This window comes from Cervus elaphus, chromosome 7, assembly GCF_910594005.1.
Source record: "Cervus elaphus chromosome 7, mCerEla1.1, whole genome shotgun sequence".
Classification (NCBI taxonomy): domain Eukaryota; kingdom Metazoa; phylum Chordata; class Mammalia; order Artiodactyla; family Cervidae; genus Cervus; species Cervus elaphus.
Genome location: NC_057821.1, coordinates 9,282,901 through 9,295,128, shown reverse-complemented (window position 1 = coordinate 9,295,128; position 12,228 = coordinate 9,282,901). Strand labels below are relative to the sequence as shown.

At 53.4% G+C, this 12,228-nt stretch overlaps 1 protein-coding gene and 1 non-coding gene across 2 annotated transcripts; one reads left to right on the top strand and one right to left on the bottom strand.

Moving 5' to 3' along the window:
- Positions 1 to 1,260: 1,260 nt before the first annotated feature.
- Positions 1,261 to 5,652, top strand: MLN (motilin). Its single transcript, XM_043907198.1, has 4 exons — positions 1,261 to 1,377; positions 3,201 to 3,305; positions 4,646 to 4,754; positions 5,531 to 5,652. Exons 1-4 carry the CDS (start codon positions 1,261 to 1,263, stop codon positions 5,536 to 5,538), a joined length of 339 nt encoding a protein of 112 aa, XP_043763133.1. The 3' UTR covers positions 5,539 to 5,652.
- Positions 2,205 to 2,277, bottom strand: TRNAD-GUC. Its single transcript has one exon. It is a non-coding gene; the product is annotated as a tRNA-Asp (tRNA).
- Positions 5,653 to 12,228: the final 6,576 nt, after the last annotated feature.

Sequence of the window (12,228 nt, the reverse complement as noted above, 5' to 3'; positions counted from 1 at the left end):
GTCTGGGGTAGGACCCTCTCCTCCCAGTGGAATCCAGTCCACCCAAGGGCTGTGGGAACCCCGAGTTGAGCCCCAGAAACTCCTAATCTGAACCCTGTAAGCCCCCACCACTGCTGCAGCAGAGGCTGCCCCCGGCCTCCCCTCCCCGCTCGGGGGTCCTGCCCCCTGCGGTGCCTCCCCCTTCTGTGGGCAGAGGCCACGTGCACCAGGCCTCAGAAGGGGCGGCCTCTAGCCCCTACTGCCTTCAAGTGGGTCCCTTCAGCTCCGCAGGTCTCCTCCCCTCCCCGGATCACACCTGCTCCCAGGCCAGTGTGAGGAGTGTGTGGGAGACGGCTTGGAATGGGACCCCCCCTGTGCTAGTGGAAGGAATCAACCCGGCCAGCGCCCCGCAGGCCACGCCCCGGCCCCAGCACCACTCTGACCCCGCCCCTTTCTCAGCTCTGCACTCCTGGGGTCCCCAGGCCCACCTGTTCCCTAGCGGTCTTGGTCCGCCAGCCATTCCCGACACACCCACTTCTGGGATGTTTCGGGCTCGCTCTTACGCTGGCACCTTGCCAGCACTGGATATGGGTGGGGGGAGGGTTACAGGAAGGAGGTTGTTTCTAGATGGCGGCCCGCAGGCGGCTAGACTTGCTGGAGCTGGGGAGGCGCTTGTTCGAGAGCCAGCGCCGGCCCAGAGGGGCTGGGACCCTGCCCTGCTCTTCTGTGGGGCTCCAAGCTGGAGTTTTCCATCCGGCTCTGCTGCACCTGGGCAGAGGGTCTCAACCCCTCCCTCTCTAGACCTGGGGTCTTGGCCTGGTACCACCAGGCAGGACCGGATGGGCCTGGATCCATCCCTCTTATGCTAATTGGCTCAGGGGGCAGGCAGGGCTTTCTGGATCGCGGGACTTGCTTCTACTGATAATCTAAGATTTTTTTATCGGCAATATGGGGTTGCTCCTGCTTCATTAGCCCAGCTGACCCCAGAAGACCTCCCCAGTAACAAAGGGAAGGGCCAACAAGTGGGATGATTCTTTTCTGGTGTGGGCAGGGGTCAGGGTGGCCTCTCTCGGGGGGCTTGGGGCAGAGAAGGGGCTCTGAGCTCCTCTGGTACAACCCCACACCAGGCCCAAATCCAGAGAGGGTAAGCAGCTTGCCCAAGATCACACAGGCCCAGGTGGGGCATGGACCAGAGCTGAGGGCGCCGGCCTCCAATGCAGTGGTCTGTCCCTGAGCCCTACACTGGGTGACAGGGGCTCCCTGTCATTGTCCAGCTCCAGAATGCTGTCCCGCAAGGCCACGGCCGTCCTGCTGGTAGTGCACGCAGCCGCCATGCTGGCCTCCCAGACAGAGGCCTTTGTTCCCATCTTCACCTACGGCGAAGTCCAGAGGATGCAGGTAAGATATTCCCAGGCTGCCTGCCTCCCCAGTGTGGCCAAGGTGACCCACAAGCCTGCTCAATGACAAGCATCCTTTCAGGAAACCTACATTTAATCAGATATGCCAGAGACACTGAGGTGAGCCTGAGGAACTCCAGATAACCCCAGGCTCCAGCCATCCCCCCAGCCACCTTCACTCCTTCAGCAGTACCACAAAGGTGTCAGTGGCTCCCACAGGTGACATCTTTTCCTACCCCTGCCCATCCTTTCAGAGGAAGTTTTCAATTAATAAGCCAATAAATATTTGCAGAGCATCTTTGCAGCACAGAGGGGCACCCTGGGTGAGAGGTCAGGCACACAAGGAAATCTCAGAACCTCCCATCCTCAAGGAGCTGGCTCGGGAGCCAACATGAAAAATTCACTCATGATAGAAAACCAAGCGGGGAGATGTCACAAGACAGGACATGATTAATTGTCCAGAAGTGATGCTGACGTTTGCACTGACTTCAGGGGAGCAGAAAACACAGTGGGCTGGTGAAGAAGAGGGGAACCTGCTCTGGGGTCCCCGAGAGAGAAGGATGGACAGGTGGGCACAAACGTTCGAGCAGGAAAGAAGGTACCTTTCTAGGGAGTGGCAGCCAAAGCCTTCTTCTCTTTAGAACCCAGAAGAAAACAGGGCAGGCTTAGTGGAACCTAGGTGGTAGGGCCCGTGGAAAACTGGGCTGCTGGACCCACCTCCCTGGGCCTTTTACCTTAGATGTCACGGAGTTCTGAGTGCCTTTCCACCTTTGTCTCTTGATCTCTTTTCTTTTTATTGGCCGTGCTGCACGGCTTGTGGGATCTTAGTTCCCTGACCAGGGATTGAACCCAGGCCCTCGGCAATGACAGGGCAGAGTCCTAACCACTGGACCACCAGGGAATTCCCCGTTTCTCTTAATTTTTTTTTTCTAGATTTTTTTTATGTGGACCATGTGGCTTTACAGGGGCCAGGCTGGACCCAGCTCCTCTTCAGGGGAGGAGAAAACACAGTGGGCTGCAAAGAGATGCAGCAGATCCCCTAAACCTACCTCCTCCCACCTACCACTTGGTTCCCTCTGCGGAGAAGATGACCGACTGTCCCAGCATCACCGCTGCCCGGGGCAGGCCCAGAGCTGAACCCCGGGAATGTCCTCAGAGAAACCAAAGAAACAGACTGTGTCTGACTTCAGTGCCCGGGGGCCTGGCAAGCAGGATGCTGGGCAAGATGAGAGGCTGGACAGAAAGAGCCTAACTCGGTGCTACACGAACTGGCAAAATGGCAGCGAGAGGGTGCTTAGCACTTATCTGCTCCATGGTTTCCTCCTCGTAATTGCCAGGCACCAGGATTTTTATGAAGAAGCTGCAGACTCCTTTCTCCATAATTCATCTCCTTGTCTTGCCTCTTATAAATCACCTCCCAGGGACTCCAGTTTCTGGGCCACCCCATGGCGCCCTCACAGGCTGGGCCGTCTTTTTTTTATAGGCTCTTTGCTATGAAAAACACATTTTCATACTTAATATGCAGGAAGGGTGGCCATTATTTTTAGCATGTTAACTTAATTAACAGTAACAACCTGGGTGTGATGTTTGAACTACAAAGGAAGGATTCCTCTTTGGGTTGACTTGGTGGTGGGCAAATCCAAGGACGGTGTGAAGTCACCGGGTGTCTGAGACGCCCTGGGAGAGAGGTGCCTGGGAAAGGGGGTTCTTTTGGCCTGTGTGGGGTGGAGGGTAAGGCCCTTTAGCACTCCGAATAGAAACCCCAAAGGGCCATGAGTGGTTGAGAGAGGGTGAGTTTTACATGATTTTGTGCTCGGCCCCTAGGAAAAGGAGAGGTACAAAGGGCAAAAGAAATCCCTGAGTGTACAGCAGAGGTCAGAGGAGGTGGACCCCGCGGAGCCTTGGGAAGAAAAACAGGAAGTCATTAAGGTGAGTAAAGACACGGGGTTGGGGGGATGGGGTGTGGGATTGGGGAGGTAGTGCAGAGAAACCCAGTGGGGGGATGGTCCCCCGGGGCATCTCGGAACCTGCTGTGAACTAGACACTCAGGTGACGAGCTCCATCCTAGGAGGGATAGTCAGACACCGATGATGAGACAAGAAATCATTTTAGGCACCAAATAAGGAGGCATGATAGAGAGTGAGGGCGGGGCTGGTGGGGGAGGGGAGGGGAGGCCTCTCTCCCATTCTCTCCTCAGGGAGAGGAGGTGGCATTTGATTTGAAACTTGGAGGGTAAGAAGGGGCCACCCATGAAAGAGCTAGAGCAGGAACATCCCAGAAGAAAGAAGAGTGAGTGCAGAGGCCCCGCTCTGAGGCCCTAGAGGCCCAGGAGGGTCTGAGGGGGCCAAAGAGGCCAGCAGGGCCTGGGAGGCTGCTGAGGGTTCCAAGCTGGGGTGGGTACCTCTTGCCCCCTCTCCTTCCCCCAGAACCATGAGATCTATTCTGGGTCATCCAGTCCAGCCTCTTCGTTTTAAAGTAAGAAAAGACAGTTCCCACAGCAACGGGCCAGCATGCAGGGCTGTCCTCCAGGCCTCCTGAGCCCACTTCCCACCCCCAGTGAGCTGGGTAGGAGAAGAGGGAGTGGGCCTGGGACTCCTCCACCACGGCTCTCCAGGGTCAGGGGGTCTCAGAGTCTGCCCGCTGGCTTGTGCAGCAAGACCACAGAACTGGGAAGCTCTGGGGGTGCTGGGAGATCAACTGGCTCCCCCTGGCTCTGCCCCCCCCACCCCTCTTGGTGGAGAGCCTCCAGACAGCTCCTCCATCCAAGGGTAGCCTAGGGGTCCCCGCATGGACCCTGGAGCCAGGCCCCCTGGGTGCCCTTCTCCCTCTACTGGGAACCTTGTATGACCTTGAGCAAGTGACTCAACTGCTGTTTGTCCTCAGTTTCCTCATCTGCAAAATGGGAGCTCTAATAGTCTCTACCTCATAGGATTATTGAGAGGCTTAACAGGCCTTAGGAGGACACCTGGCACCTAATAAGACTCCCACGTGTTAGCTATTACCATTCAGGGGAAGGGGAAGGGCATTTGCTTCCTCAGACTCCCCACCAGGGGAGGCGAGGTGATCCTCCTCCCTCCCGGCTGGTCTCAGGCTCGGGCCCCAGGTGAGATTGAGGGGAGGGGCCAGAATTCCCAGCAGACCCCTCCCATCCCCCCGCAGGATGGGGAGGAGTGGGGGGCGGTGGTCCTTGCAGTCCAGCCCGCCACCTGTAGGCACCCAGGGATTAACGGCTTGCTCTCCCTTCTTGTTAACGCTGCCTTATTTCACAGCTGACTGCTCCTGTAGAAATTGGAATGAGGATGAACTCCAGGCAGCTGGAAAAGTACCAGGCCACCCTGGAAGGGCTGCTGCGCGAGGTGCTGCCATCCTCCCGGAACGGTACGGGGGTACGGGGCGGGCGGGCACCTCCGGGTTCACCTCCTGCAGCGCAGCCCAGTAGGGTTTCGGGGGGCTGTCATTTGTTTTTCTGCTTTGCTCTTGAGAACCAAAAGCTGTCTTCTCCTGCAAGCACCCCCACCCCACCCTATCTCCGAGGGCAGCCTAATCACGCCGGGGGGAGGGGGCGCGGGGAAGGGGCGGTGGTGTACGCGGAGGCGGGGTTCAGACGGCCGTCGCAGGCGGGGAGCCCCGTTCCCCAACCAGGGGCATCTCCAGGCCCGAGACCCCTTCCCCTAACGTCTGCCTGGCAGGGGATTACAAGTGACAAAGACCCCAAGCCTCCCCCTGCAGAGATCCATTCCCTCCCTCCCCAGATGCCCCAAGGCTGGGTGGTGACTCTGAAGGAAACCCTGGGGCAGACTGGCCACAAAAGCCTGTAATTTCACCACCACCACCACCCCCAATTCATTCTGCCAACCGACGTCTTCAGCCCCATTTGGCATTGCCTGAGTCAAGGTCAGCCTGAGTCACTGGTGCAAAGCTAGGTCTTATCTGACAAACAGCTACTAATTTCTTCTCCTAGTCCCCAGGAGGAGAAGAGAGGGGGGAGGAAGTGTTGTTTGGGGGCAGGCAGGTTAAATTCCTAGCCCCAGGCAACACAGAAAGCTGGAGGCAAACCTGGCCAGACCTCCCCTCCTTCCTCAGACCTGCAGACAGATCCACAGGGATCTGCCGACCCTTCTGAGCTGCAAACCTCCTTTGCTTTTCTCCAACAGCCCGGTGACAGGCCACTCAGGGGAGAAGGTGGACAGAACTTGGGTCCCCTCCCACCCAGAGAGGCCCCAGAAATGTGCACGGCTCATCCATGGATTTGGAAGGAAAACACCCTCTCCCAAACAAATCCCCCGCCAGCAAATAAATCATGAAATATACAGAAATGACTCTTGTATTTACTATTTTAATTTACAAAGGTCAGATTCTGGTCATGCCATAAAGGGGGAAATAATGCTTAGAGAGGGTTTGACCGTAAATGGTGCATATATTAGCTAAGCGTGTGCTTATGATCAAATATTGAGGCCCATGGAATAAGATTTGCATGGGCTCTTCTGTTCTACATGAGGAAAAGTGAGGCCAGAGAAATAGCGTTTTTTGCCCACATGCTGAGCTAGTGGCAGAACAAGCACTGGAACTCAGGTCTCCTGCATACTGGTCCATTTTCTGTTTACTGACTTGAGGTCTAATGGACCAAAGCGTTTTAAGGCCTCTGCACTCAACCCCTTGCTGGGTAACTTCTAGCCAGCCCTTTAACCTCAATGAGCCTTTTCGAAGGCAAGGTGGTAATATCTGCCTTGAGATCTGGGGGTCGGGGACACCAGGAAAAAGCAAATTACTATTATTACCGTGTGACTACATGCTCCAGCATCTGCGGCAGAATTACACCGCCAACCCACTTATTTCTGCCTTCTAAACAAAACTGTATGGGAAATTTCACAGTAATTTAATTTTACGTTAATGGATGTTCATTTATTTATAAACTGGGGTCATATAGGAAGCACAGCTCCTTCCATCCATAGGTTACCAGCAATTAACAGTGCCCACATCGAATTTTCACCCGCCCCAGCCACTTTAAGGGCTTAGCCCTGGATTAGTTGTCTAAGAAGACACGACTCCAGCCCTAAAAAGGATCCTCGTTTGGGGTGCTCTGCACGCTGTCCCCCCAACCTTACATAGGACCCAGAGCCTGCACTGTGCACGCTCACATAGTTTTCGATGCACGTACTGATCAACCCAAGCACAGCTGCGAGATCCCGGGAAATACTGCCAAGACAGCCGCTAATAAATAGGGAGAGAGGGCTGCAGCAGGGCACGTCGGAGGGTGCGGAGGAAAAGACAGGAATCTCGTTCTAAAGCTTGGGGTTGCAGGAACTGGTTCAGGACCCCTCCTCGCCCTTCCCAGCCCCCTTAAGTTCCTCCGTCTGTCAGTAACGCAATCCGAGAAGCAGAAAAACGAAAGGCTCTCTTTCTCTCGGTCCGTTTCGCGCCTTCCTCTCGCCCTCTGCTGGGGACCGCCCCGCCAGTGAGCCCACCTTGCCCCGTCACCAGCAGGGGGCGCCCATTTCTGGGGCCAGGGTCCCTGCTCCCTCGGGGGGATTTTCTCAAAGCTCCTGAGGGTTGCACAGCAGTATTGAAACGTATGCCACGGAGGGAAATCAGACTCCTGGGAGATTTCACCCCAGATGGTCTGCATCCTTTTTTTTTTTTTTTGCAGCGGGGCATGCGGGATTTAATTTCACCGCCAGGGTTGGAGCCCGCGCCCCCTGCATTGGGGGCGTGAAGTCTCAACCCCCCTCCCTGCGACGGCCAGAGAAGTCCCGGTCTGCATCTTTTTCAGTGGGAATTGCTTCAGCAAGCACAGCACCTGGGAAGCGCAAAGGTGCTGTCCGTTCCACTGGACAGCCCCGCTGGAAGCTCGGCGCCGCAGCCGGCTTGTCCCCCAGCCTCACCCGGCGGCCTTTGCTGTGCTTCCCGGTAATGAGCCAGAACGGGGGCTCAGCCACCTGCTTCTGTATGCACGGCGCCCTGACCGCCTCTTTAGAAGTGTCGGTGCCTTTCTCCTTGGGTTTTCCTCCTCCTGCCAGTGTTCGATTTCTCACCATCGGCTCAAATAATTCTTTTTTTTTTCTAAGCGCCTCCATTTCCAGGAGATCGGACTCAATTGCTTACAGGACAGACACAGTCGTGGAAGGAATTAAAACTGGAGGATAGAGTGGTAGCTTGGGGAGGTTCTGAGCTGAGTCAAGGACAAAAGGATCATGTTTTCACAAAACAGAAGTAAAGAGAGACACACTCCTGGTTAAAGCTAGAGGATGCCTAGAGCAGGACCTAGCAGCATCAGACAGGGGAAGTGCCCAGAGGAACCAGGAGGGCAAAGATGCCCCTTCTCCCCGCATCCTGGTGAGGCTTATCCAGCAAAACCTGCAAGAATCTCTCCAGTTACCTGGCAATTACAGAGAGTTACAGATTACCCGTTTTCATCTGAAATGTACTTTTACACTTAGGACCATGGGTAATTCATAGGGCGACCTGAGCCTAGACTCACAAGACAGAGATGATGAGGCATTTTCTCAGTAACCACATCGGTGTGATTTTATAATTACTGCACTACATGGATCTGCCATGAAATTGAATAGTTAAAAGCAAAGAGTAATTGCTTGATATCTGTACTCTATAATTTAGTATAATCTAATCATGGACAAAGCCCAAAAGAAAATGTTCTGAAAGCATTACATTTTTCTTCATACACAATTCATTATTGACATCGGAGAATGTATTTCATGGCGCTAAAGGAACTCTTACTCACAGATATCAAAGTGTAAAAGTGGCCAGAAGAGTGAGTTTTGTTTAATTTTCAGCCGATGCTGAAAAGCAGGTGACATAACTGCTCACTGACCCCTTTCTGACACTTCTCTGTGACTCTATTTGCCCCTTCACTGACCTAGAGAGATAGGTCAGAAAACTGAGATAAGGCAGCAAGATGTTGGACGGACCAGGGGCCATCCCAGACCAAATCTGAGACGAAAATCACACCCACATTGTCTGTTTCCAGCCGTACTCTCCCAGCCGCCCCCCCCACCCCCAGTGTGACGCCACCCATGCTGTGGTTCAAAGGAAGCCCAGAATAGCCAAGAGGGATCCTGGGGCTGGGGACAAGGTGGATCAAGGGCAAGTCCATGGTCCCAGCGCATCTTTAAGGACCTGATAAATGTGTGTAGGGCTTTTTGCAGGAGGAGAAGGAGAAAGGAACCCACTAAAAGATTCATGGCTGTTATTATTACAAGGCTCTGCCAAGGCAGAGAGAGGTCAGCAGAACGGCAAGCATTGTGGCAGCCCCCCGGGAATTCAGAGCGTCCTCAGAGCGGCCCCTCATCTCCACTAAATGTGTGGATGTGGTTACAAAGTAGATTTAGACACTGGAGCTTGTTTTCCCACTTTTGCCTTTAATAAATCAAGAAGACGAACCACAGCCTGAGCTGCTCGAGCTGCTCGCCTTATTTAAAAAAAACCCACAACAAAGTGATGAGAAAGGAGGGCACGGAGGACAGCTGTTGACTTTGCAGTATTGCCCTGTTCTTGGAAATGTGTGTTCCCATACAGGCCCAGCAGCAGAACCACGAGAGACATAGAAAGGCGGATCCAAGAAGGCCTGGAGGGGCCTCAAGGGCGGCCCGAGACACGACCAGGGCAGTGGTGCCAAAGGTGCGCTAAGACCAAGTGATGGAAGCAGGGATGCCGCTGGGAGGAGGCAGACCACGCTGACTCCACTGAAGCCGGTAATGAAGGACCCTGAAGGGTTATCAATCAAGGGCGGGGGAGGACTGGAGTGGGGAGTTCAGGAGGAGAAAGCAGAGGCCCAAGGCTTGGAGGAATGTTGACCCTTAAGGTTTTTACTTCTTTTTTCACGAGGTTTTTTTTTTCCTGATTGAATTTTTCATTCAGATTGTGAGGCTTCTTCTTGGGGATGGGAGGGAGGGAAGCATGATTAGCAAATATGCTCTAAGTGTTGGCACATGACCCCCAAAGTCCTGTTAGACCCAGGGGGGCAGAGGTGGACCAGTGTGGGGGTGGGAGTAGGGGAACTGCTGCAAACATGCTGGGTTCTAGGCTGAAGGGAAGACAGGGCTGGGGTGGGGTTAGAGGAGGGCTGTGGGTCACTTGGCCCTGGGTGTAAGTAGCAGCAGCCAGGACCCCAAACACAAGGAAGGATGACAGAGCCCATACTGGGGACCACCCCTGGGCATAGCTCCATTTCAGTATCTTTTTAAACCTCCCCAAGATCCACTGTGTGGAGATAGACCGTAACTCTGCAAAACGCTGTAACATTAAGTTTGTTTAAGCATCAGTTTCAAGCCCTCTTAGAATACACAGGGCCAGTATTGATGCTGAAAGGCTCATTCTTTATATATTGAACTGCACAGCTGCAAGGAGAGGCACAAATGTTACCAACTCATTTGTCATGCAAACAGTGCTTCAGAAAGAAAGAAAATACTATTATGTGGTATGTGTGTTAGGCAATCACTATATCAAATTCATGGCATTCCGTGCAAACACAGGCAGAGGAAAGGAAAACAACACTCGGTGAAAGAAACCACACCACAGGGGAGCAGCTAAGCGGGGGTTGGGGGGGGGGGCGAGGCTGACTCAGCCGCCTGACCAAGTTGGGGCTGTCACGTCCCCCCCAGTGTGACCAGTGATAAATGCGCCGTGATAAAGCAAGTGGTGGGAATGCAAACACTGGGACCCAGGGTGGGGACAAGGTGGGGGTGGGCAATGGGAGACTGGGGGAAGGGGAGAACTGAACTGGAGGCATAGACAGGGAATGGAACTTATGAGGCTGGCAATAAGCGTTAGGAAAAGGTAGCTGATGAGCCATGTGGAAGGTGTACAGAGAGGGAGACTCAAAGAAGACCACGAACCACAGTGTTACTGCCAGTTGTCGCTACTCCCCATGCTTCCCTTCGGGGTTTCTCTGCTAAGAGCTTCATATAATCAAACAGCTTGCCAGGTGGGAGCTTCCATACAGCACGGATGCTGCAGACAAATGGGTTATGTACAAACACTATAACACACGTGCCTCGTGTGCATGCTAAGTTGCTTCAGTCCTGTCCGACTCTTTGTGACCCCATGGACTGAGCCCATCAGGCTCCTCTGTCCATGAGATTCTCTAGGCAAGAATACTGGAGTGGGTTGTTATGCACTCCTCCAGGGGATCTTCCCAACCTCGGTTCTTTACCACTAGAACCACATGGGAAGCCCAGTGTCTTGAGCACCTTATACAAATTGCCTCTTCCAATCCTCACAGTGACCCTATGAGGTTTACTAGCCAACAGGCTAGAAATGTTAATTGGATATGATCGCACATCTAGTGATGGAGTTGGGACTTGAGAACCCCCTACCTAAATCCACAGGCGACACAAAACTACATCTCTGGAGTCTTCCCCTACCCAAGTTAAAGTGTTAGTCGCTCAGTCATATCCAACTCTTTGGGACCCCATGGACTCTCTCCATGGAATTCTCCAGGCAAGAATACTGGGTGGGTAGCCATTCCCTTCTCCAGGGGATCTTCCTGACCCAGGGATCGAACCCAGGTCTTTTGCATTGCAGGCGGATTCTCTACCATTGGAACGACCAGGGAAGCCCCTCCCCCTACCCATCGCACCTTATAAAAATCCCACTATCTGACCACACAGCCTCCTCCCGCTGGCCTGAACTGCCCCTCAGAGCCCAGGGGCATGTGGCTTTCTGCCCTCATGATGGGATGCGGTGTTGTCGTGGGATGGCAGGAGCTCCTTTTGGGCTAACATCTGGTCGAGAGCAGGGTCTGCACCCACTTGGGGCTCAATGTCAGTGAGTGAAAAGCCAGGAAAACACAGAGGCCAGCCAACCATGACCTTAGGTTGTACTGGGTCCCAGAGCATCCCTGGGGTCTACTCCACGACCCAAACAAAGCCCTCCCCAAGCTCGGAGAGAGGCAGAGGTTTCTGTCTCCTCACTTTTGGCAGGGTTCCTCTTTTCACCATTATTGACTAAAAAAATGCATAACCTAAAGGTTGAAAATCATGTTTTATTTGGTGGATGTTCTTAGGACTGTAAGCCCAGGAGACAGCCTCTCAGTTAACCCTGAGAAAACTGTTCAGAAGAGGAAGCCATGATATGAGTTTTTGCAACAATACCAGGAAGTCATGACAAAAGATTACTGTCAATAAAAGAAAATCAGATATCTCAAATTAAGAGATTTAGCACTTTTCTATGTTTGGGAAGATACGAGAAGCTAAGCTCACTGAAATTATTCCTTTGGTATGTACCTCAGTTATCTGGAGCTAGTATCCTGTGTTTTCTCATCCAGTTTCCTCAAGCTGCACCTTGAGGGTGGCTGCACTTTGATGACTGCTAGATGGTGGGCATTCTTTGTTTCCACCCTGAGTTTGTTCCCTTAGGGTTCACCAATGGGGCTGGCTGTAAGGTGGTGGCTAGATCCTTCGTTTACTGATATGGCAGGTAATGTTTTGTCACCATTAAGCAACTCAACATGACTTTATTGCGCACCTACCATGCCTCCCTCAAAGGGCTTCCCTCTTAGTTCAGTCGGTAAAGAATCTGCCTGCAATGCAGGAGACCTGGGTTCGATTCCTGGGTCAGGAAGATCCCCTGGAGAAGGAAATGGCAATTCAGTTCAGTATTTTTGCCTGGAGAATCCCATGGACAGAGGAGCCTGAGAAGCTACAGTCCATGGGGGTTGCAAGAATTGGACACGACTTAGCTACTAAACTACTGTTAGGTAGTTAGAATAGGGAAAAGGAGTCCAGGATGGCAGTGGTTAAAAGACCTGGAAGGGAAAAGCCCACGAAAATAGAACAAAGGAAGGTCCGAGGACCGGAGTGAGAACCTCAGGTAAAACAAACAGCACTCCTGCCTG